This window comes from Nuphar pumila, chromosome 7 (genome assembly GCF_984573655.1).
Source record: "Nuphar pumila chromosome 7, dmNupPumi1.hap1.1, whole genome shotgun sequence".
Taxonomy (NCBI): Eukaryota; Viridiplantae; Streptophyta; class Magnoliopsida; order Nymphaeales; family Nymphaeaceae; genus Nuphar; species Nuphar pumila.
Genome location: NC_143255.1, coordinates 15,490,032 through 15,515,319, shown reverse-complemented (window position 1 = coordinate 15,515,319; position 25,288 = coordinate 15,490,032). Strand labels below are relative to the sequence as shown.

The window sequence follows — 25,288 nt, the reverse complement described above, 5'->3', positions numbered from 1 at the left end:
TGGAGGACTGAAATGGGGATGGAGGTTAAAATCAAAACCCGTGCAGGGATGGAGGGCAAGATTTTGAGACGGGGAGGAGGTGAAGACCTTGTCCTCCGCCCCCGCCCCTGGTCCACTGCCATCCCTAGACAAATTGTATGGTTGATATTGGTTGCAAATACAACTCATCTGGATCTCGATCCAACTTGCATCCAACTTATGTTTAGCCATAACCAATGTCACATCTTGGTATTGGTGAAATCTCGATGAGCAAAATTTTTGCTACAAATTGGAAAAGTTAGTTTATGAAAAATCTCGAAAAAATATCAGCAAATAATGTTTTTTAAAATATATAAAAAACGTAAAGTTAAAATATTAAAATATTTTAAAAGTGTTTCTTACCGCTTCCACACCATACTAAAATCATGACATTTGCAAATTAAGCAATATTTTCGTAAATATCATGTCTTTTTCGAATAATGTTGGCTTTTGAAATATCGTGATAAAGTTATGATATTTTTAGATAACCAAATAGTCCATAACCTGAACAGACATTCCTTCGATGAGAAGGATTTTCATATGGTGGAAGTCATCAATTCGATCCTGACAGTCGCTTTCTTTAGATTGTTATCTTGCTTTCCTTGGAGTAGGCTAACATTCCTCTCAAGCCTTTGATAGTTTTTTGGGTCAAAACTACTATTCGATCTTTTGTTTTCAGACTTCATATTATAAATCCACTAACATTAATGGATTTTTTTAGCCAAGATGATTGCAATTATATTTGAATAGAAAAAGGGGAAAAGGTAAAAGAAAGAAGAGGAATTGCAACAATATCCCCAAAAAAGATTTACATTCTTAAACATCTATAAGTTTTATAATTTTTTAAAATATCAAATAAAAATTCTAGTTTCCCATTGTTTATAGGGAATATTGCAGCCTAATGTTTGTGAAAACAAATATTTCAACTTTCCAATAGTTGGCACTTCAACTTGGATAGTGAGGTGGATTAACACCCACCTGACCCCACACCCACACCCACACCGAGAGAGAGAGAGAGAGAGAGAGAGAGAGAGAGAGAGAGTTGCATCAAACATAAAACGTCTAGAGCCATTTATGCAACCCAGCTTTAATTTTGTCCACCCTGTTCTACTGAGCTTAGTTTACTGGGCTCGGAGGATTTTGCAGTGTCATAAGATGCATGGAGTCCCACAAGGAGATAGTACACTAGAAGAAATGCAGTCCATACCCCGAACCTCATGAATGATGCTACATCGATCGAGCCCAGCAGAAAGATGTTGATCGCGATCGAAGCCGATGGCAGCCACGGCACAAGCGGTACGCCCCACAGCTTGGGAGCCCTGGCCTTGGGCACGAAGATGGCCAGGCCTAGTGTAGCTAAGAACCATACCGGCACAGTCACACAGTAGGTTACCCACCCGTTGCTGGTAGCCCAGTAGACCGCGGTAGCAATAGAGGAGCCAAGTATCAAAACAATGAAGAGGATCAGCTTCTTCTGGTCTGACTTAGTTGTCTCACCGGAGACATAGTACCGGCGTACCAGCAGAGCTACCGCGACCAACATGAAGATGAACAGAGTTGAAATGGACAGCAGGTTGGACAAGATGTTGAGGCTGGTGAAGAAGGCAATGATACCAGTGGCTGCTAGCATGACCACAGTAGCGTTAACCGGGGTACCGGTCCGCTCATTGACGAGCGCGAACCAAGGAGGGATCATATGGGTCCGGGAGATGTGTGTCAAGTACCGGGCCTGACCGACCGCACTCACCAAGAGGACCGTGGTCATCCCCTTCAGTGCACCAAATGCTACAATGTACTTAGCCCAGTCCATCCCTGCATTCCCAAATGCAATTGAGAAGGGTGCATCTGCATCAATGGTTTTGTAGTTCTGCATCAAGCAGAGGGTCACAGCCATGAGGCAGTAGAACAATGTTGTAACAGACATTGAGCCTACTAGACCAATTGGTATGTCCCTAGCTGGGTTCTTGGTCTCTTCAGCCATGGTAGAGACAGCATCAAAGCCCACATATGCAAAGAACAGTACTGCAGAGGCCTTGAAGACGCCGCGAATGCCGTAGGGGGTGAAGTCTGTATAGTTGCTAGGCTGGGCCTTGGTCAAGCCGACGACGATAATGAATAGAATTATTAACACATGGATTATGGACGCAATGTAGTTGAAGCGCGAAGCCCCCTTGGTGCTAAGTGAAGCAATGATACCTATGAGGATGGTGACCGCAACTGCTATGGGATCAAGCTTGTTGTAGTCTGTGGCCAGATCAGTGATGATCCGGAACCGATCAGGACTATGGCCTAGGAGTGTGGCAAAATATGATGTCCAGGACCGCGCGACGGCCGCTCCGCCAATCACATACTCCAAGAGAATGTTTCCAGCTGCAATGTAAGCTACAAAATCTCCGAGCTCAACTCGGAGATACGCAAAGGAGCCACCTGCAGAGAGAGATCAGATCAGCATCAGCACATAAAAACACAAACCATTAGCTAACCAGATTGCCTAAAGGAGCCCAAACTGTGTAATGAAAGCTTAAGCTATACATGACTAGACTGAAAGAAGGATGTGCCAAGTCTTGCCACAAAAACAAGGTTTTCTAATTTATAGTAAGAATTTTCTCTGGGGGAGAAGATCCCAAGATAGAGATTTGGTGATGGGAATCAGGTGCAATCAGATGCAATGTGCTGCAACACCCAATCACCATCCATTTGCTGTTCGACCCACTGTCTGCTGTTAGACCACACAAGCTGAGAGACTTATCCGAAAGATGGTGGATGATCAGGTGCAGCATCACACTAAAAGTATGCAATCACATTGCTCCACTTTAGCACACAACCCGCATTCAGGTTTATATTGTACATCACACTTGGTTGTTATGATATAGCTTATGACATTGATGTTGATTGGATCCAAGGAGCCTCACCTGCAACTGGAATCTCAACGGCGAACTCGGTGTAACAGAAGACGGAAAGCATCGCGGATATGCCGGAGACCACATAAGAAAGCACCACAGCAGGCCCCGCATCGGCCTGGGCCTCCAATCCGGTGAGGACGAATATGCCGGCACCTACGACGGCCCCCACACCGAACCATATGAGGTCCCACCAGGAGAGGTTCTTCTTCATCTCATGCTGGCTCCTGGCCCGCACCTCGTTGAGCTCGGTATGGTCCTGGGACCGAGTCATGATCCGATCCGTCAGTCTCATCTTGGTCTCCTTGAGAGCGTTGAAGTAACTGCCCCAGCTACCGAAGGACTCCTCTGGGAAGAAATCATCGTTAGTGCATCCACAACCCCTCCTCTTAGCCATTGGTTCAATACAGGGGGGGGGAGAGTTTGGTTTTCTTTTCTTCCTTTGTGATGTTGGTGTTAGTGGCTTGTCTTCTTTAAGGTGTTTTTGATTCACTCACTTATCCTGCACAATAAGACAAGTTGAGCTTAATGAAGGAATAAGAGTTTTTTTTTTTTTTTTGAAATTAGGAAGAAGAGGTTGCACAAAGACAATCACATATATTCGTGTGTGGAGCAAAATGAAAAAGAGCGAATATATATATATATATATATATATATATATATATATATATATGGGCAGAAAATACACATATATATATATATATATATATATATATATATATATATATATATATATATATGGGCAGAAAAAAAAAACATGTTCTGCCGCGATGGGCGGTGGAAAATAGTCCATTAACAGTAAACACTTGTTCACTGTTACGCGTTCTCTCTCTCTCTCTCTCTCTCTATATATATATATATATATATATATATATATTCATGAAAAAGGGTACCAGCATGAACCTCATACAAAATGGAAAATCTTTCAGTTTGAGCGTATTGTGGGGCCCTGTTTAGGAGGAACCTCATATAAAATTAAGAGAGAGAGAGAGGTCATACATACACATGATAAAAGGAAGGTGTGTGCAGAAAATACAGCAGATACAAAGAATTAACGTGGTTTGAAACCGTCAAATGTGGTAACCGTCCAAAGGAAATCTGCGATATGTGGTAACCGTCCAAGGGGAAACTGCGATATATAAGAGAGAGGATCATTATCAGATCCTAAAGATCAGGACGTGATAAAGTGGGACGATCGTACATCGTGATCGTTCCAGTAATTTCAATAAGCACATGCTCGCACACACGCACATTAAGACCCAACCAAAAACCATAGTTGAATGTGCTTTTTGCTTAATTTGAACCTGTAGATGTGTTTATCCCAGTTTATTCAGCAGAAACATATATTAAATTAGACACTTTTCATTACCATATGGTGTTCGTATTGCACTAGAACTTGTTCATACAAAATTCAAGTTTTTCCATCAAATCAATTCAATGAAAGTATGGTTTTAGTAATAAAAAAAGACTGAAACAATTCTACAGGTTCGGATGTTATAAGTATTGCAAAAGTTTTTCCGAATCATGCAAGATACTTGTGTGGCCCAGTATATTCTTCTATTAGGTTAGGGGTACCGATTATCAATATCCTACAGAGCACATTTGTCACTAAAAGGACACATCTGACACGCGGGACAAACATTGTGTGGGGACACCGGGTCCCCATGCAGCATTGTCCCGCATTTGATGCGCAGGGACAATGTGCCCCCCTCGGGACTCGAACACGCCGAACAAACGCTGCCCACGTGTTGAGGCGGTGTTTGTCCGGCCAATCAAATGCACCCTAAACGTTGCATTCTTAACCATACGGCAACCAGATTGATTACCCCTGCACCAGGTAAGGGAGCAATAGCTTCTATATTAGTATCCTAGTCATTTGAAAGCCAGGAAAATTTGCATCTATTGCCAAAGGCAAGTTTTTTGTGTATGGGAGAAATTGCAATGCCTGGTGCTAAGAACCCTAACCAAAATTTCAATATACTCTGCAGGCAGAAATCTCAATACATGGCCTATGTCTGTTGCATCCCAAGGATGTGTATGACTGCAATGCCAAATCTATGGCTTTCCAATATCATAAATCGAGATTCCAAACACACAACTTAACCACATTAACTATTATCAAGAAAAAATAATAAAAAAACAAACATGTTTATGAACTTACTATATGGAAATTCACTCACCTGTGCTTTCTTGTGAAGGAACACCATTCCCCTTTATCTTTCCTGCATGGGAGAAGAAGATCAAGAAGAAAGAACTCAATGTTTCTCCCCAAAAGGAAAAAAGTGCATAAAGGAAGAGTGGGGAAGGGAAGGGATTTATAGAATGACAGTTTCAAAGGGAGAGGTTGCACTTAGGTAGTTTACCATTGCCAGAATATAGCCCTTCCAGTTGAATGGTATGGTAAACTTGGGGGATTTGAAGGGAGGTAAAAATAGAAGGTAGGTAAGTGTACAGAAACAAACATCCGAACTTGGACGCAAAATAAGTCCTAAAAAAGTGGGAGTTTCAATTTGGTTGTTCTGGCAAAATTTGACTCAAATTGATTCACTAAGCATTGTGGGCTTCCACTGGTAATCAAGGGCACATGCATTGCAAGGAAATTGCATCCTGGCCGCTAAATGTGAAGTTCGCCGGATTTCGAAGTCCGGCTTCGGACCCGCATCCAATTATAGGTGAGAAAACGCCTGGACCCATCTAGTGTATCCGCTAGGTTTATTTGGTCGGCTGAGTTAGCTAGAGAGATACCTGTTTGGCTATTTCTAAGATGGAACTTGATCTAAACCAAGGGACTGTACGTGAACCAATTGCTGTACTAACCACCTAAAACAGCATTTGCTTGAAGTTGGTATCATCAATTTTTGCAATAAATTTGTCACTGCTTGATCCCTCATGATGGCATTGCTATGTTCTCAATCAGCTGCACGTAGGAAATCTCAAACATCTCAAAAATATAGTCAATTTCTCTCTAAAAAAGATGAGAGGGTGTAAGATGAGCACTATACTCATTTGGTAGGAGCGACTCATGAACATCATCGAGTTGACGGGATATCACAAGTTCAAAACCCATGAGTGTGCATCCCTTACTGCGAGGCCAAGGTTGAATGTACTTTGTTTGAGTCCGGATTGGGTGCAATCACATGTCACAAAATTTGTGCATTAAGCACCTGATCCCCCTCCATAGGACTTGAGCCCGACAACTGACAGGCTTGTCCCCAAAGGGTGATCAGGTGCTTAATTCACAAATTTTGTGCAATCATATTGCACTTGATCTTTTCACACTTTCTTGTGGGCAAAAGGGGCCTCCAGGTTTTACCCCAATGAACTCAGTGACTGAGACCCCAAGAACAAAAAAGGATGCTTGTGCAATTCCTGCAAAGTCTAGTGGGTTCATAATTGGCATGGTGGTTGCCGTCAACAAGGAGCAAAACTATCACATTGGTTGAATACCCTTCATCTGGGAGATCAACGGTTAGTAGAATCAAACAAAACAAAAAAAGAAGAGAAAAAAAAGGTCGTCAATAAATTCTTAGTTCTCACCTATTGAAGTTTGAAATGGAAAAAAGTGAAAAATATAAACTGGCCGTTACATCTTTATCCAGATGTAACGGCAATCAGAATCTATAATTACGGAAAAAGAGTGAAAGAGATTCAGAGATATCCAAATAAGGAAAACGGAAAAAACAGAATGCACCTCATTTGTTGAATTGATACTTTCATACACGTACACAGTGCACATGCTCACACCACACACGAGTGACAAGAACATGCTAAGTGAAACATGTTAAAAGGATTTTTCAGGATCTTTTTTTTTACCATAGATGTGTGATATACATACTTGGTTTTAGAGGGATCAGCTATTGGAGATTGATTTTGATGCATGAGTAAGTTTTTATAAAAATTTGAAAAATCACCAACGGGCCTGGGTTCTGCTTGTCTGGTAGGAGCAGTTAGTGCAGGATACCTTGTGTTGGAACATTGAGAGTTCGAACTCCATGGTATGGTTGTATAACTGGTAGGGTTCTGTCTAACCCCAGCTTTTTCTGTCGAAAAAAAAAAAAGATTTGAAAAATCAATGATCCAAAATCTTTGTAAAATTTTGAGGCTCCAAATATTTTTTTATCGTAGAAACATGATCTAGGTGTCAAGTCCTAGTAAAGACCACTTCAAACACATTTGTGGAGTCAGAATTGTAGAAAATACATAAAATCCAATTAGAATGTGCCTGAAGCTTTTTGTGCCTACCTATCTTGGATAGGGGTTTTCAAGTTGTTTTTCAAAAAATCCGACCTTATAGATGTGTTCTGCGTGATTGATTTGCTAGAAAATAACATTTGGATTATTTTTTTTGAGAAAAAATAATTTTTAAGCATTGAATATATTTTAAAATGGGTAGACCCTTGATTTTTGAATATTATAAAAACTAATTTGGTGTCAGAATCGGACAATACAAAAGTTGATTCCCACAAAATCAAGCATGTATATCACATATGTATGGTCAGATTTAAAAAAAAGTTAGAAACAATCTTTCCAAAGCTTGGTAGGCACGAGATAAGCACCAGAAAGTGTCAGGCACCTACCCATCACTATATATATACTTAGTAGAAAACCTACTAACCCTACCCACTAAGAAACATTTTAAAAATTTTGGTGTTTTTTCAAAATTTTGACCTTACAAATGTGATCAACGTGATTGATTTACTAGAAATTAACACTTGGACCATGCATTTTGGATGAAAAAATGGTATTTGAAGCCTCAAAATTTTATGAAAATTGAAGTCATTGATTTTTGAAACCTTATAAAAACTTATCCATGCATTGAAATCAAAAGCTCCAAGAACTGATTCCTATGAAAACAACCACATAGGTCATATATGTAAGGTTAGAATTTTGAAGAAACCTCGAAAATCCAATGGCATGTTTCTTAGTGGTAGGGTTGATATAGGTTTTCTAGTGGGTAGGTTTCCATTACCCTACATAAGAAATATTTATTAGATTTTCAATATTTTTTCAGATGTGATCTATGCAGTTGTTTTCAAAGGAATCAGTTCTTTGAACATTTGATTTTAATGCATGAATATGTTTTTATAAAGTTTCAAAAATCATTTCTAGTAAAGCAATCATGCTGTCCATTTCTAGTAATGGTATTCCGGCTCAAAATACCATTTTTTCATTCAAAATGCATGATCCAAGTGTCCTTTTCTAGTAGAGCAATCATGCTGTGAACACATATGTAGGTTTTCATATATATATATATATATATATATATATATATATATATATATATATATATATATATATATAGGGAGAGAGATTGAAACTTTTAAACCCTTTCTTCATCGACTGTTTTTTATACAACAGTCACACATAAATAATATATATGTTACTATGTATATAGAGAGAGAGTGAGAGAGAGATTGAAACTTTTAAATCCTTCATCAACTGTTTCATATACAACAGACATAATTAACAGAAAGCACAAGAAAGGAAGAAAGCAATCACTAGGCTAAATAGATCCGAACAATTGAAGCAACCAACTATCAACTACGTCCTGCCGAGCCGGACTGACCCTCTTCCACTGAGTTCAACTTGCTGGGCTCCGACGCCTTTGCAGTGTCATAAGATGCATGAAGACCCACAAGGAAATAGTACACCAGAAGGAATGCAGTCCATATCCCGAACCTCATGAACGATTTCGAATCGATCGAGCCCAGCAGAAAAATGTTGATTGCGATCGAGGCTGACGGCAACCACGGCACGAGTGGAACACCCCACAGCTTCGGAGCCCTGGCCTTAGGCACGAAGATGTCCAGGCCCAGTGTTGCCAAGAACCATATGGGCACAGTGATACAGTAAGCAATCCACTCATTTGTGCTGGCAGCCCAGTAGACCGCAGTAGCAATAGAGGACCCAAGTATCAACACAATGAAGAAGATCAGCTTCATCTGGTTAGACTTGGTCGTCTCACCGGACACATAGTACCGGCGTACCAGCAGAGCCACCGCCACCAACATGAAGATGAACAGGGTTGAAATGGACAGCAGGTTGGACAAGATGTTGAGGCTGGTGAAGAAGGCAATGATAGCAGTGGCCGCTAGCATAACGGCGGTTGCATTAACCGGTGTACCAGTCCGCTCGTTGACGAGCGCGAACCAAGGAGGGATCATATGAGTCCTCGAGATGTGGGTCAAGTACCGGGCCTGGCCGACCGCACTCACCAAAAGGACCGTTGTCATCCCCTTCAGTGCACCAAATGCTACAATGTACTTAGCCCATTTCATTCCCACATTCCCAAATGCAATTGAGAAGGGTGCATCAGCATCAATGCTTTTGTAGTTCTGCATCAGGCAGAGGGTCACGGCCATGATGCAGTAGCAAAATGTTGTGATAGTCATCGAGCCCACTAGACCGATTGGTATGTCTCTAGCCGGGTTCTTGGTCTCTTCGGCCATCGTCGAGACCGCGTCAAAGCCCACATATGCAAAGAACAGCACCGCAGAGGCCTTGAAGATGCCACGAACGCCGTAGGGGGCGAAATCTGAGTAGTTGCTGGTTTTGGCCTTCGTCAAGCCGGCGACGATGATAAACACAATTACTAGCATATGAATTATGGATGCAATGTAGTTGAAGCGCGAAGTTCCCTTGGTGCTAAGGGAAGCGATGATGCCGATGATGATGATGACTCCAACAGCTATGGGATCAAGCTTGTTGTAGTTTGTGGCGAGGTTTGTGATGATCCGGAACTTATCAGGCTGGTGGCCTAGAAGAGTGGCGAAATAAGATGTCCAGGACCGAGCTACCGCTGCTCCGCCAATTACATACTCCAAAAGAATGTTTCCAGCCGCAATGAAAGCTACAAAATCTCCAAGTTCAACTCGAAGATAAGCAAAGGAACCACCTGCACAGACATATCAGATCAACGCGAGGCATGGTTATGTGAGCAGGCCCAAGTACTTTTAAAAGTACTCGGGTACTACAAGGATCGATGGAGGTCAATAAGGACGATATATCTCACTGCTATTGCTCTATTTTTCGAAGCTATAAGCTTATAACTGCAAGAATTCTTGCCCATAAGTTGATGAAAAAAAATGCCTTTGTTGAATAATAATGGCAAAGGATGAACCAAACGAATCTTGCAATCAGAGTGCAGTTATTTTACGTGTAAAACCAAATACGAAAAATCACTATGCATGCAACAAATTTATGTGTAAAACACAAAATACAGAAAATCGTTACATGTGCAGCGATTTTCTATGTTTTGTGTGGCCCGGGTGCTTTGTAAAGTACTCGGTCTCTATCACTGGATCTACTGGGAGAAATAAGTGGGTGAGGAAGAAAAAGGGGCAAACCTGCAACAGGAATCTCGACGGCGAACTCGGTGTAGCAAAAGACAGAGAGCATTGCCGAGATGCCGGAGACCACGTAGGAGAGCACCACAGCGGGCCCTGCTTGGGACTGGGCCTCCAACCCAGTGAGGACGAATATGCCGGCGCCTATGACGGCCCCCACACCGAACCAGATGAGGTCCCACCAGGTGAGGGTCCGTTTCATGTCATGCTGGCTCCTGGCCCGCACCTCGTTGAGCTCGGTCTGGTCCAGGGACCGAGTCATGATCCGATCCGTCAGCCGGGTCTTCGTCTCCTTGAGGGCGTTGAGGTAACTTCCCCAATTGCTGAAGGACTCCTCCGGGAAGAAATCATCCTTGCCGCACGACCAGCCCTTCCTCTTTGCCACCACCATTTTTTTTTCTTTCTTCTTCTTCTTCTTCCCCTTGATTAAAGGAGATGGTTGAGAGTCTTCTTCACGGTGTTGCTGATTCACTTATCCTGCATAACAAGACAGAAGTGTGTTTAGAGAATGAGGAGGAGGTTGAACAAGGAGGATCACAATTGTTTGTACTGGAGAGAAGGAAGATGAGGAGGGAAAGAACAAATATTTCATGTAAAAGGGATACCAACATGAATATTTCAATTCAAAACGGTAATATTTTGCTCTGAAAGATTCCAAGTCCCTTGTTTGTAAATAACCTCCAGAGAGAGAGAGACTTGCTATACCTACCAAACAAGGGGATGAGAAAAATATCTTTTCAAGTGATGCAAGTCGAAAAAAGGCTATCCTGAGGAAGCAAAACTGGGGAGACCTCCTTAGAGGGCTAACAAACGAAAGAAGAAAGATTAAAATAGTTCGCAACAGGGAAGTGATTTCTTCTATGCAAGGAAGAAAAAATAACTCGAGAGATCATAGAGGGACAAGGGAAAGTAGGGCTACCAGCACACTTCTCCCTTGTTAAATGGTCTATTACACAACAGGGTACACAGAGACGCAAAAATAGCGGGCCGGAGGTGAGCACGAGGGAAGATCTGGTGCAACGGATTGCACACTTTTAAGTATGCTGCTGATCACGCATCATATCCACACACCATATTTGGGGGTACAGCCTATCAGCTGTGGAGCCCAACAAATGGTGCGTGATAAGGTGCAGCAGCACACTTAAAGTGTGCAATCACATTGCACCTTATCTCAATCCTTGAGGATACAAAAACACGTGCACCTGGACTATGATTCCTGGTCGGAAGGGGAACGGAGGCATATTATGGAAACATAATTTATTCTTTTCTCTCGGAGCATTCAATTTATACCGATTTTCTTTTACACAAGAGACATCTTCCATACGGTTTGGGTTAGAGTCAATCCGAATAACATTTGGATCAGTACTCTGTTATGCCCATACTCAAATTTTCAGGTTCGGTTGAGTCGGTTACCCAAGGTAAACTCGACCCATTGGCAGTCCTCATTCAGAGGTCCTGTTGATTTTGGGACCACTTTGTGCGCGACGAAGTTCTCACAATTAAGTGGTTACCCGGTGGTTTCCCACGTGGTAGGTAAGCAGGGTCCTGTGTCAAGCTCAAGGCCCAGAATCGAATCCCTCTGCCACAAAAAAAAAAAAAAATGGGGCTCCGCGTGGTAGGTAGGAGTTGTCCGTGCACGTCTGTTTCCATGTGGTGGGACATCACAGGTTCAAAACCCAGTGGTACGTTGAATAATAACGGGTGGGGTCTGCCTAACCCCAGCTTGCCTTTTGAAAAAAAAAATTTCTCACAATTATGTGGAATGGAAGAATTGTCGTAATTTCATCGGTTCATTGGGCTCACATGATTTGAAACAAACTCATTTTCGGGTAATGGGCAATGCAAATGCAACACGTGTGACAACTAACTGTTCCTGGCTACACACGCTGCTCGCTGGTTGGTCAACCTTTCTCCGTTTGAGACCCTGGCCGAATAATAGGTGAGGCCAGTTTTGACCCAGCAGCTTGACTCTGGATCCACCTTAGAACTATGAATTGGTCACAGTAAAAAAACTTTAACACTCCATAGACTCTGAAATTACTTGTCAAATCTTAGTAATTCAGAGATCCAGTAAATGAGGAGTACTGAGGACTCGGACTGTAGCACAAAAGTCGAGATCTGTTTCACGTGATGTCCCAGTTGCATACGCTCAGTATTTCTAGAATTAACAAGACATGAGGAAATTTTGGGAAAAACCGCATACTCTGCAAGCTAGAAAGGTTTTATAAATCACAACATTGGTCCCCAACAGAAACGCAAACGGATCGGATTCAGAACAGCTAAACTTATGGAGAGTCCGATTCCGAACAGCCAAAAAATTGCAAAACCTCCATCTTGGATCCGACCTATTTGCATCCCTAGTCTGCAATGCCATTGTTGTCTACCAACCAATTTCTCCCTTGACCTTGTTAGCATAAAATGCTTTCCTGAAGTATACTGATAAGTTTGGCGTTTTGGCCTATGTGACGCATAGGCTCTGGGTGCGAGTAGGGGTTGTCAACGGGCATGGTTTACCTGGACCCGACTTGAACCAAACCCTATAGGGTATGGTGATAAATAAGAAAACTCGGGTCCGGACCCGAAGGTCCGATTAATACATGGACTTGGATATAGTTTGTGAAATTTTATACCAGATCCAGACCCGACCCGAGTTCTGATTAAGACCCACAAAATTTCAATGTAAGAATGATAAAAAAATGTGGTTTTGCCGGGTATGGTTCATGTAGTTTTTATCGGATCCGGGTATGGTTTTCTTATAGTGGACCTGATTAGACCCGGGTTCGGACCTGATACCATACCTAAAAATCTGGTCCAAGTCTGGTTTCACCTGGGTCCGAACCAAACCCGTTGACACTCCAAGGAGCGAGGGTCCTAGCTTCGGGGTTTCACCCCTGGGTGTTCTATGATCTACCTGGCACCGCGGTCAGGGTTTCTCGGTGTAACAATAAAAAAAAAAGGTTGGCATCTCTTACCAATAACAGTAGGATAATTTAGAAAATTGTATCCTTCGTTTCTGGATATGCATGTGTATCCAACCACTTCCAGATCATATAAAGAAAAGTAACGAACTAACAGGAAAAAGGAAGTTTTAAGTCCTAAACGCAATTAACTAAACCATAATCTGACAACAAGTCATGTGAAAACCGAATTCCAACAGCTTCTCAGAGATGGAGATCCAAAAGAAGAGAGAGAGAGAGAGAGAGAGAGAGAGAGAGAGAGAGAGAGAGAGAGAGAGAGAGAGAGAGAGAGAGAGAGAGAGAGAGAGAGAGATTGTTTCATTTCATGAAAGATATTTAGTACGATTGATTCAATAGTCACAAGCCTTAATCTTGGATAATTTTCAGCAAAGTGAATATCTTGAAAATTAGAGGTTTTCTAAGAAAATCTGGATAGTTAAAAGAAATTGAACTTTTTTAAAAAGAAACATAATAAATAGGGAATAAAGGGTAACTGGAACTGAAAATATCGTGGTACTATCACGATATTTCAGATCTCCCATATCTTGGGAATATCATGATATTTTCCCTATTGAGGTGATTTTCAACATAGCACGATATTTTCAAAATATCTCTTATATGTGTGACAATGATTCGCCCAAATCTTCACGGTGTTTACCGTGACAACTCCAAACTCCGTGCAGAACCCTCTTTTAACACCTCAAAACACCGAACTTCTCCATCGAGAAGCCTAAAGCACCAAGCATAAACAGAGACCTCTCTCTCTCTCAACCAAATACCGAGCAACTTTATAGCCACAAAATCTCCATTCTTCTCCCAGAAAAACTAATAATTTCCAAACAAGTTGAGTAGGAAAACCTCTAGAAGAACTAATTTAATACATTTTCCTCTAAATATTTAAATTTCCTTTCTTCTCTTCGGTTCATACCTTCTACAAGTAATTTGCATTAGAAACAGAGGAAGCGGAAACGTCCGAATGGAACAACATGATGAAAACGACTCCATTATCAAATTAAATATAGAAAAAAATAATAACCAGCACTAATCCTTTAAAATTTCTGATCTAAATTCAAAAGATATACGTCGAATTCTTGCCGGAAAAGATGGAAAATTCACGAGCCAATGAAGGGCAGAAGCATAAATTCGCACTAAAACAGAACTACATGATGGAATCTCAAGAGTCAGAGATCGAGAGATTTACCTGAGCCGATCCTATCCTTCCGATATGAGCGATCTACGGAGATCCGGGAGGTGCAGCGACGTCCGGGAAAGCCGATCGCACCGGAATCCGGTGATGAATTGGTCGGAAAATCGAGCAATTCTTTGATAAACGCCAGAAACGGAAATATGTATGCCGCAAGATATACAGATAACACCGGAAATTTGTCTTTTTGGTATATTTCGTCTCCGGAGAGAGCTCGGATCTTCTCGCGCTTTGCCGGAGAACACGAGTCCGTTCTTTGCGGTGCCAGAGCTAAACCGGCGAACTATATATATAATATCTCTTCTTGATACGTGTCGGCTTGTAATTAGCTGAAGCATGCATCCCACTTAGCCAAAGATTCTGGCTACCAGTTGACTCAAAGATCAACGACATCCGAGAGTCCGACGGATCAGATTTTGCCACGTCTGATTATCGAAGGTCCTTCTGTGATCGAACGGCTGAGAGCGTGACGCCATGGGTTACTGCTGCCAGATAGGCAGAGCATCCATTTCACACCAATAGGACGGCTCTTGTTTCCGACTTTTGTTGACTGGAGACTGAGGACTGACATTTGCCCTTCGTGCCCCTAGAATTTACTAAACTACCATTGTCCTCGATAGGTTACCTGTGTTTGCCTGCTACGTGCGGGTCGGACCTTGAACTGTTATAAACCCGATTATATGGCAAGTCCCGACCTTGGATATAGATTTTGGTCTCGAATGTTCACATCAGTCCCGAATTTGCAGGATCCAAGTCAGAGTCAGACTCATTCCTGATCCAAATCAGGTTTGGACTCGACTTAGTTTGCAGATGAGAAGCCATCGAGAGCTCGAAATCGGCCGGGTTACAAGAAACAATAAATTTGCTTGGGCAAGTTATCCAAGACTCTCTAAACTAATCTTGGTCCAGGGTGCTTGACAACAAAGTGTCATACTTGACTCTGATGGGGTTTGTCTAGGTGAGGTCTAAGTCAACTTGGTCTTGGTCTGAGTCTTGTTTAAAGTCACAGTTGCTCTTGAGAGAATACTACCTCCTGGTCAAAGCCCTGATTATACAAAGTATATGGAATGTTTTGATTTGAAATTTAGGCATTTTTAAGCACACAATTGATATGTAGGTTGACAATAAAAGATAAATTCAAAATGAAAATAATATTCTACCAAGTTTCAAAATGAAAATAAATTCAAAAGAAAATCATTTCAATATCAAGGAAGTTTGACATATTATAAAAAACAAGCTTCTCATAAATTTTCATAACCGAGAAAGGTTCAGTTTCACTCTACCAAAATGAGCTCCTGAGAAGCAAATAAAGATTAAAAAAAAAAGACTTATAAGTTGATACACTCAAGTGCAACAAAAGTTCAATTATGTTTGTAAATGACTCAACCTCCGACCATAGCGATAAATATCGTGAGATTTACGAATTATATTTTGAAAGTTAAAAATGGTATTTTTTGCGAGATTACAAAATATTGTGATTTTAGATTTTTTGAGAAATTATTTGATTTTTTTTTATATTTTTTCAAGATTTTGCCAAAAAAAACTTGAGAAATATATGCAGAAAGTTAAAAATCTCCGGAGAAATTGCCGTTTAAAACTTTTGTCACTATGGCTCCTACTAAGGCTAACCACCGGACAAACTTAAAGATGAAAGCCAAGTAAAATGTGAAGTATGTTGACGGTTGACCGAAACTCTACCCAAGTCTAATCACCAAAGAAGACCAACTAACCTGAAGGTCTTTTGTGATAGTCAAAGCTGAGCGATAACCCCTTTTGGGATTCGAACCCAAGACCCCACAGTTAGGGTAGTGTGACCTAAACATCCAGCAATCTCATTCCACCCACGAAGCCTTAGTGAACGACCAATGTGACATGGCCTAGGTCAAGAAGGGGGTCCAACTTTTTAGTCGTTGACTCTTGGCAGCCTTGTTGTATTTGGTCAAGCAAGTGGGCTTTTTGGTAAAATCGTGAAAGCTCATCTTTCTCTCAAACGGAATCTCGGAAGCATCTCGTAAGTCATTTGCGTACAAGATACATATAAATGCACACGGACAATAATGACGTGGAGCATGGTGGGTTGGTAGATAATAAAGAGATGTGAATGCCGATAGCACGATTTTGACCGTCAATCTTGAGGATGGAAGGCCACAAAGAAGACTAGAAGAGTAGTGATTACATGAGCATTGTCCTCATGTACCTTGAGGCAAAGCCCAAGATCTGGCCGTCAAACTTTTAAGAAAGTAATAAAAAAAATGAAAACTTTCCTTAAAAATAAGATCAAACGGTGCTCTGGGGCAACATAATTAAAGGTACATGAGCTCGTCTACACGTAGTCATGACTCGTGACTTAGACTTTGGTATAACCAAACTGGGTGAGCCCACAATATGGGCTGTGGTGGGGTTTAAAAAAACGGCTGAAAAATGGTCAGAACCAGTGTGGACCTAGGTGGGTCCGATCCGAAATGTTGACTATTGAGTTTGGTTTGAACTTTGAATATCCTGCCGACACATTACTGTTTAATCGGACACGGTAAAGCGTTTCATATCCGATTAACTAAACAAGTCAGATTCAGTTTTAGAGTTGTACATACGAACCCGAAACCGAATCTAGATCTGATTTTGACATATAAAATCCATTACTCGTAAAAGTGTAGCTTAACCGATATTGAATCTGATCAGGTCAGATCCTACGTCCAAACCAAATCCAACCCATTTGCATTGTTAACCAGAGAACCGAAGGATGCATGAACTTCGTTTAGATGCGTTGAATGTGTTGAGTTCTTCTTGTTTCTTTGGCCTTCTAATACACATTCTTTATGGGTCTCGTGTGTGTGTGTGTGTGTTTTGGGAGGTTGCAAGTTCGAATCCCAATGGTATAGTTGTATAACTGGTAGGGGTCTGCCTAACTCCAGCTTTCACTGTGGAAAAAAAAAACTTCTCACCTATCTTTTGGTGCTTGTTTCAGCAATGTATAAAAGGCATGCACTTTCCCACTAGGTCAGGATTTTGCCTTCAAATGCCTTGAAATAAACAGGCCCTGGTGTTATCTTGCACAAATATTATAATTATAGAAAGGATTTTTTTTCCTAATCAACAGCATTTTTCCTTTTCATAGTCTAAGGGAAACTCCCCCCCCCCCCCCCTCCCCCCTTTCTCCTCTCAATTACCCACCACACACTGGCTGGCCTCCGGTTTGTAAAACCCATGAGGCGCATCCCGCCGCCGACCGACGAACACACCCAGCTTCGACCTTGTAGCAAGGGATGGTACCCGTAGGTTTCGTGCTTGTGATGTCCTGTTAACCTGGTGACTTTTGCAAGTTGTATGTATAAATGTAACCTTATGGCAAACCTTGGGATTTTGTCAGCAAAGAAAAAACTTGTGATAATTTGTTGCAGCCCACGTTGGCAAGAAAGCCCCCAGCTTTTCTCACCATGGGTGAAGCAAACACCCAAACTAAAGAGATAGAAAGTGCATGCAAGTAGGTATGGGCCCCAGCTCCCCCCACCCCCGATTTCCATGAAATTTGAGCCTTTTCCCATCCCTCACCTTGCAGTGAAATTAAGGGCCCCTAGTTTTTCTCAAGAAACTATCCAAGATTCTTAGTATGTAAGACTAATAACAAAGATCATGCAAAAAATTTAAACGTTTAACTACCATATATAAAAAAATGCAATAATATCGTGGTATGCTAGAAATAGAGTGGTTTCGAAAACCTTGCAATAATATGATGGTTTTCGGGGATATATTTCAAACTAGTGGTGGAATCAACAAAGTAATTTTCAAAATGTTGGTAATATTATAAAATTTTTAACTTAAAGCCATCCCATCGAGACTAAAGGGCCTGGGACCTACAGGTCATAAACTATTCAACTACAGAGACATGAATCCAGGTACATTAATTCCGATATTTGGATCAGATTGAAACCCATCTGGATCTGACTGAGTTGGAACTATTTACAACATTTGAGTGTAGAGCAATTGGCTATGTTTGAGAGCCTTGCATTGGGATGGAAACATGGTTTCAATGTGTCGCCAAAATATTGTTTTGCCAGTGAGTGATGTTGACAGATGGATTTGCCAAAAAAAACCTCTTGTGATTCTGTGAATGGTGTTGAAGTGCGGTGTTGGGAGTCTGCATGCCAACACCATTTTCAATGCATTGTTTCGCAAAGCCACTGCTTTCAAAGAACAAAAGAGTATGAGAGCATGGGGGAAACCACAACACAACCTCCAATTCAAGGCTGCCAAACATGGCCTGTTGCTTCATGTAACTGTTGGCATCTGGACTGATACTAGCAAAAACATGAAAAAGTGAGGGGTGGGCATGATCGATTTGCAAGGAATTCAAACATGGACCATGTGTTTTTGATGAAAAAAAAATATTTGGAGCCTCAAAAATTTACAAAGATTTTAGACCATTGATTTTTTTAATGTCATAAAAACACACCAATGTGTCGTATCTAACACTTCAAGAAGTCAGTATAAAATCAAGTACATAAGTGAATTTAAAAATAAAACAAAAAAAATGAAAAACTCATTTAGGATGTTTCATTTAGCACATACCCATTATTTTATATATCTATAGTTGGGTGGGTAAGTTTTTGGGGGGCACAGCATTTGGGTAAGGGTACTTGCCCAACCTGGCTGATATTTACCTCCACTCCTGATAATGAACAATCTCTTACTCGGCTGACCATAACACAAACGATCTTGGGATGAGTCGAGTGATGAGTTGTTTTGTTTGTTTACCAGCCATTCCCCGCGTTCAACATTTGTCGGAAATCTCAGTTCTCAATAAGATTTCCGTCTAAATTATGCTGAAAACAGTGCATCAAACATACCCTAAAAGACTCTTTCTTACCCAATGTTAAAATTCTCACGAGAACTTGGTAGGTGAAAATTAATTATCTGTTTCTCAACCATTTTTTTTTTATAATATGCTAAAACACATGATGCCATAAATAAGACAAACTAATTACCATAACTAATTGTGTCCATTATTTGTGATATCGATCCTATTTGTTGACCAAAATCTAGACCAGCTTCTCAAAAACAATGTTTGACTTGTATGTTGCTAGGCATATAGTTAGAGCCATGTCAAGAACGCAAAAACTTAAACATGCACTCAGCGAAACAATAATATATTAGAAGTGTCAACGGGTCGTGTTTGGTTCGGACCCAGGTAAAACCAGAACTGTCCCCAATATATTGGGTTTAATTGCACCCAATATAAGAGAAACCACACTTGGACCCGATAATCAGACCAGGCCATACCCAGTAAAATAATAACTTTTTATCATTTTTACATTAAAAATTTGCAGATCTTAATCAGAACTCGGGTCAGGCCCGGGTCTAGTATAAAATTTTACAAACTATACCTGGCTCCATGTATAATCACGGTTTCATTCATCTCCTATATCATCTCCTGTCATAGTATTCCCTATAGGATCTCATTGATGCAAATTGTTAACTTGCAATTTTTTGAAGAAAGCTGTGGTTAGGCAAACAAGGGGGAGGCCCTGTTGGTAGGATTTAAGATAGTTGATATAATAGGAATCTACACTTGGATCTTGTTCCTTTCAATACTTTTCAGCCGTTGATTTTTGAATTGCCAAAAACACCAGCATTTTTTGGATTACGGCCTTCAATTGCTGATCTTTACTAAATGATGACAAGGATATCTGAAACTGAAGTGTCGAATTTTACATGTGTCAGACTCCTACTAGGAAGACTGTTATAAGCATTTGCCATAGCTAGGTGTGCATATGGAGAGTTATGAAATGTCTGGGATAGAACAGACTTGTGTACAATACATATTTCATGGTTTAGATGGTGATAAAAAGATATGGTTTAAAAACAAACAGGGGCTCCGCTTGTCTAGCAGGAGCAGATAATGCACATCACCTTGTGTTGGGACGTTGCAAGTTAGAATAACAAATGGTATGGTTGTATAACTGGTAGGGGTCTGCCTAACCTTAGATATATTTGTCAAAAAAAAAAGTACTGCAGTTAAGGTACTTCGAAAAGCTTGAAGATCTAATGCCAAAACCCCCACTACACGAAGAATATGCTCAATAACTGAAAATTAATGCGTTGAAAAAAGGGAGAAATAACAAAACATTTGAACAGTTTCATAAAATAGAGTGCAAATAATTGTTCAAGGTTTCAACCTTCTTCCATTGTTATCACTTCTATCCAGCTTATCTTGAATGCTCTCCGACATGCTCCAAGAGTTCAGCCAAAATAGATGGGCAACTCTTCATCAAATACTTATAACCCTCAGTTTTTATAACAGCTGCAACATTATGATAAAAACATGTTAATATCATTAGTATTGCAGTCCTGGATAAAAATAAAGAATGGTTAATTGGAACTACTTTTTTATCATCTTCCAGTTTTTATTTTGTTGAGTTCAAAATCCACAGTGAATCAAACTGATTCACAACTTTTTAGTGACAATCCAGGTTGTGAAACCTTGGACTGGTCTCTGTTCAACATTCAAAAATCAAGTGGAGAGAAAATAAGTTAGGGGTCTAGGTACCTTTCAAATTTGCCAACACTGAAATAAATTTGAGACAAGCTGTTTTAAGCTGAGCACCATGGTGCTGCTCTGCCAGGGCTAAAGTTGTTGCAACTGTATCTATGCTGAGTTCCTCAACGAGCTTAGATTCACAAAGCAGCCTTAGTCTCTCTATGTCATAGCGGTCAGCTGCTGCTAGCAGATGTTGTGCCATTAAAGTTGAACCACATTTTGGATCTACACCCGCGAGCTCTTGCATATCAGGAAGCTTATCCCAGTATATAAAATGGAGTAAAGCCTGCAAAAGCCACAACAAAAAGAACCATACTGAGTTGTTCACAGAAAAGTTTGCATATAGAAACCATTAGGCCCACCAAAGTACTTAGATAAATAGATAGCAGTCTTCGAAAATGATTGAAAGTCCAAAAAAGTCTCGAGTAAAAGAGAAAGAAAACATGACTCTAAAAGTACAGTTGACAACCTTGAAAATTGGTGCTTGCATGTCTTTAACCTCTATACTCGTTGGTCCAAAAAGAAAAGCAGGAAGCTTATCCCAGTATATAAAATGGCGTAAAGCCTGCAAAAGCCACAACAAAAAGAACCATATTGAGTTGTTCACTAAAAATTTTACATAAAGAAACCATTAATGCCACCAAAGTACTTAGATAGATAGATAGCAGTCTTAGAAATTGATTGAAAGTCCAAAAAAGTCTCTAATAAAAGAAAACATGACTCTAAAACGACATTTGACAACCTTGAAAATTGGTGTTTGCACGTCTTTAACCTCTATACTACTTGTATTCTGATCTCTCATTGGTCCAAAAAGCAAAGCACGAAATACAGGTGAACGTGTGGCAAGTACAAACTTGTGGGCAGCAAATGTCTCCCCATCAACCATAAAGCTCACATCTGCATCCTTTCCACTCTCCAAGAGCTGTCCGAATTGGTGTCGAATGTTAGAGGGTGGTACTGAAATAGTAACTCTCTTTGTGGGTGATTGAACGACTTCAATACTACAGCAAAATGAAAGGCAATCATCTTGAATGTACTTCGACTGTTCTAAATAAGATCTCAGGAGCGAACGTGGGCGGCAGCTGCACATTACCAAGCACACTCATCATGACTAGTTGCACAAAGAAACCATGTGAGGCTTTTTTCATGTATACTACAAGCAAGGGATTAACAATTTTCCTGACACATCAAATATCAGGAAATATATTAAATGGCTAATAAAAAATAAAATCAAGGAAACATATTAAAAACTAAAGAGAAATAAATATTACATTGATCAAATACAAAATATTTAGTCATAAACAGAATGACCCTTTAGACAATCAGAAAGATGTAAACATTTTGCAAAGGTCAAGGCAGTCAAACTGATGCAATTACTGCATTCCAAATGAGCAGAAGTCTACAAACACATTAGGGAAAGTAGGCGAAAAGTTTCATATTCTTGGTACAAAATATCTAGACAATAAATTTTTTACTCTCACTCATCCCCATCTTGCTTATCCTGCTACTATTATTTGCTGTTTTAAGTTTTAAAATTCTTACATTGATAATCTTGACGAATTATCAATATGTCAATTCCACAACTGACAACACTTTAGTGAAAACGAAGTTTATAAATCATATTAATTAGTTGATTGTAATGCTAAATATACTCGTAAAAAATGAATTTACTTTTCCATAGTTCATACGATTGGTACTTGGATATTAATTATGTCACTAAATGCCACCTAATCACTAAGTATACATTATTGTTTTTATGGTCATATATATTTTTTCCATTATACATATTAGATAATTAACGGCCAATCCATATGGTCGGGCTTAGATAAATCATGTTTATATTATTCTTTTTATGACAAACAAATAAAGACATACAAATTTTTATATATTTAAAACACATCATCACTTATATTTAAAATATGCAACCAAATAACTAAAGGTCCCTATGTCACATGGGTGCGGGTGCAGGTGTGAAGCACCTTAAAAAAACTTGGGTGCGGGGGATGCAGCACTTTCAAAAAACTTGTGTACAGTTTTTTGAAAGTGCTGCCCCTTCCTCTCCCACGAATCAGATCGTGGGAGAGGAAGAGGGGTGCCCCCATTTATTTTCGGCAGGGCGAGGTTGGCTATGAAATCCATATCAAAGTTGTTTTCCCCACTGATCACTCTTACACGAGTGATCCTGGATGGCGACAAGGTGTAACTATACCAACCCCAGAGAATGAGATCATGCACAAGAGTCCATACAGTTAAAACAAATCAATGAATCGAATCATCTTGTCTGTGGTCCAAAACCAGAAGATGATCCAGTAGATTATGCTGAAGAAGAAGAGAATGAGTATTTAATGACCCATAAGTTACTGGAGTTCGTTGCTATTGACAGTAGTGACGAAAAAAGAAAAGATTTTCAGGATCAAAATTTGCATATAAGCGAAGAACCAACGACAGATTAAGAGCCATAACAGAACCTTCCTTGATTTTTTAACGTCTGTATTTCGTCACTCCCATCAAACACTGTGTGCTCATGTTTCCTGTCCGGTAACATGATCAGATGCAATGTGATCAGGGCACTAACGTCGGTCCCCTCGCTGGCGAGGGCCACGCAGAAGGAAACGAACTCCGATTTCTCTTCGGGGGAATGCCCATGCGGATAGAAGCGGACCTCCCAGGAATACCAGCCGACCGTGAACGTTTCGGAGGCTATGTATTTTCCGGCGCCCAAGCCCTTGCAGAGGGAGTAGCCGTTGATCTTGAAGTGGTGGAAACCATCGATGGTGTGGGTGAGATAGGTGGAGGTGGTGAGGGGAGTGGAGGAGGATGAGGCCCAGAAGTAATCGAAAATTCCCATATCGAAAAATCCCTCCACGATGTAGAGGGAAGCAAGATCGGGGTATCTTCTTCTTCTTCTTCTTCACTGTGGGTTCCAAAGGGCTTTCTGGGGAGCTTCTTCTTCACTTGGGCAAGGAACTTCCAAAAATGAATTTCAAATTCCAAGTCTAATAGAGTCAGGATGTAAACGGGTTGGATTTGCCTTGGAAGATGGGGTGTCAACGATTTAGGTTTTACCTAAACCCGACCCGAACCCTATAGGGTCAGGGTTTGGTGATAAATAAGAAGACCCATTAGAATTCGGGTGAGACTCAAAAGATTCGATTAATACATGAATTCCGATTAAGATCCATAAATTTTCAATGTAAAAATAATAAAAATTAATAAAAAATATTATTTTTCTGGGGATGAATTCTCTTGTGGTGAGTCCGATTAGACCCACAGCGGAACTCGATACCATCATCTCAAATATAGTTTCAGCCTGGTTCGACCTGAGTCCGAACCTTGCCCGAACCTTTCACACCCCCTACTCAAAAGAATTTAAGAGGAGTTCCATCAGAACGGTACAACTTAGTTTGGGGAGAGTTCACGAGCTCATGTATATGAATTGCATTACGGGCATGACTGGGTTGGTTTCAAGTCACGTTCTGTCAGGCCCGAATTCAAATTGGGTCTAAAAGTTAGACCCATACTCGATTCAGGTTTGGGTCTTGGTATGGGTGAAAATTGTGTACGTACCCATATAAGCTAACAGATTAAGACTGAATATGATAGGATCAGATATCCAAATATCATAAACCTTGCATCATTACCAAGTTGTAAGAATATCACGAATTCAAAACTCACAGGATTGCAGCCAGGTTAATGCTTGCATGGTGTGTTTTCTGGTCAACCAGGGGACTTAGAGTTTTATGCCAATAAATTCAGTTCTGGATCGGTTTGCAAAAAAGATATTCCAGTTCAACCCAAAATTAGGGATGATAATGGACCGGGGAAAACGGAGCCTCGCCCCGCTTTGTTTAGTTTAGACCGAGGATGAAGGACGTGAAACAAAAATCGAGGCAGGGATGAAGGTTAAAATCAAAACCCATGTGTTGAAATTTATTACTGTTGGAAACCCATCAAGACCTTTATTTTCCACCACAATTCTCAAGAACTTGTTTGGAAAAAAGTGAAAAGTCCCATGCAGCACAGATATACCTGCCTACGAGAATCGGATCTGAAACTTTCTAGCAAAACTAATTAAATGGATTCAGGTCGATCGGATACCTGACCCGATTTTGAAGCCTCTCATTGGTCAAATTTTGGTTGACATGAATTGAACAGTCAATAGTGCAATTGATTCATTATCTCTGCCAGTTTGACTTTGGCCATCACATCAAGGATTTTTCAGTTTTTTGATAATTACTTATAGTTAGGGTCGTCAATGGGTCGAGTTTGACTCGGACCCGACCCTTATCAAACACTATAAGGTCCGGGTTTGGTAGTAAATGAGAAGG

The 25,288-nt window shown here is 40.6% G+C and overlaps 2 protein-coding genes and 1 pseudogene across 2 annotated transcripts; all 3 read right to left on the bottom strand.

Annotated features, from left to right (window-relative positions):
* Positions 1–1,105: 1,105 nt before the first annotated feature.
* On the bottom strand, positions 1,106–3,315 carry LOC149831259 (cationic amino acid transporter 1 pseudogene; annotated as a pseudogene).
* Positions 3,316–8,332: 5,017 nt separating this feature from the next.
* LOC149831258 (cationic amino acid transporter 1-like) lies at positions 8,333–14,688 on the bottom strand. Its single transcript, XM_090013771.1, has 3 exons — positions 14,423–14,688; positions 10,265–10,741; positions 8,333–9,813 (listed from the first exon to the last, which is right to left on the bottom strand). The coding sequence occupies exons 2-3, from the start codon at positions 10,653–10,655 to the stop codon at positions 8,456–8,458; spliced, it is 1,749 nt and encodes a 582-aa protein (XP_089869897.1). The 5' UTR covers positions 10,656–10,741; positions 14,423–14,688; the 3' UTR covers positions 8,333–8,455.
* A 5,940-nt stretch (positions 14,689–20,628) lies between these two features.
* LOC149831257 (BTB/POZ and MATH domain-containing protein 2-like) lies at positions 20,629–23,808 on the bottom strand. Its single transcript, XM_090012973.1, has 4 exons — positions 23,429–23,808; positions 21,703–22,042; positions 20,970–21,246; positions 20,629–20,723 (listed from the first exon to the last, which is right to left on the bottom strand). Exons 1-4 carry the CDS (start codon positions 23,806–23,808, stop codon positions 20,629–20,631), a joined length of 1,092 nt encoding a protein of 363 aa, XP_089869099.1.
* Between the last annotated feature and the right edge of the window lie 1,480 nt (positions 23,809–25,288).

Coding starts and splice junctions, on each gene's coding strand:
- LOC149831258 (XM_090013771.1), bottom strand. CDS start 10,655: ATGGTGGTGGCAAAGAGGAAGGGCTGGTCGTGCGGCAAGGATGATTTC. Junction 9,814..10,264: donor CGTCGAGATTCCTGTTGCAG/GTTTGCCCCTTT, acceptor ATGTCTGTGCAG/GTGGTTCCTTTGCTTATCTT.
- LOC149831257 (XM_090012973.1), bottom strand. CDS start 23,808: ATGGGAATTTTCGATTACTTCTGGGCCTCATCCTCCTCCACTCCCCTC. Junction 21,247..21,702: donor TGCAAACACCAATTTTCAAG/GTTGTCAAATGT, acceptor TGGCTTTTGCAG/GCTTTACTCCATTTTATATA. Junction 20,724..20,969: donor AGTGTTGGCAAATTTGAAAG/GTACCTAGACCC, acceptor ATAATGTTGCAG/CTGTTATAAAAACTGAGGGT.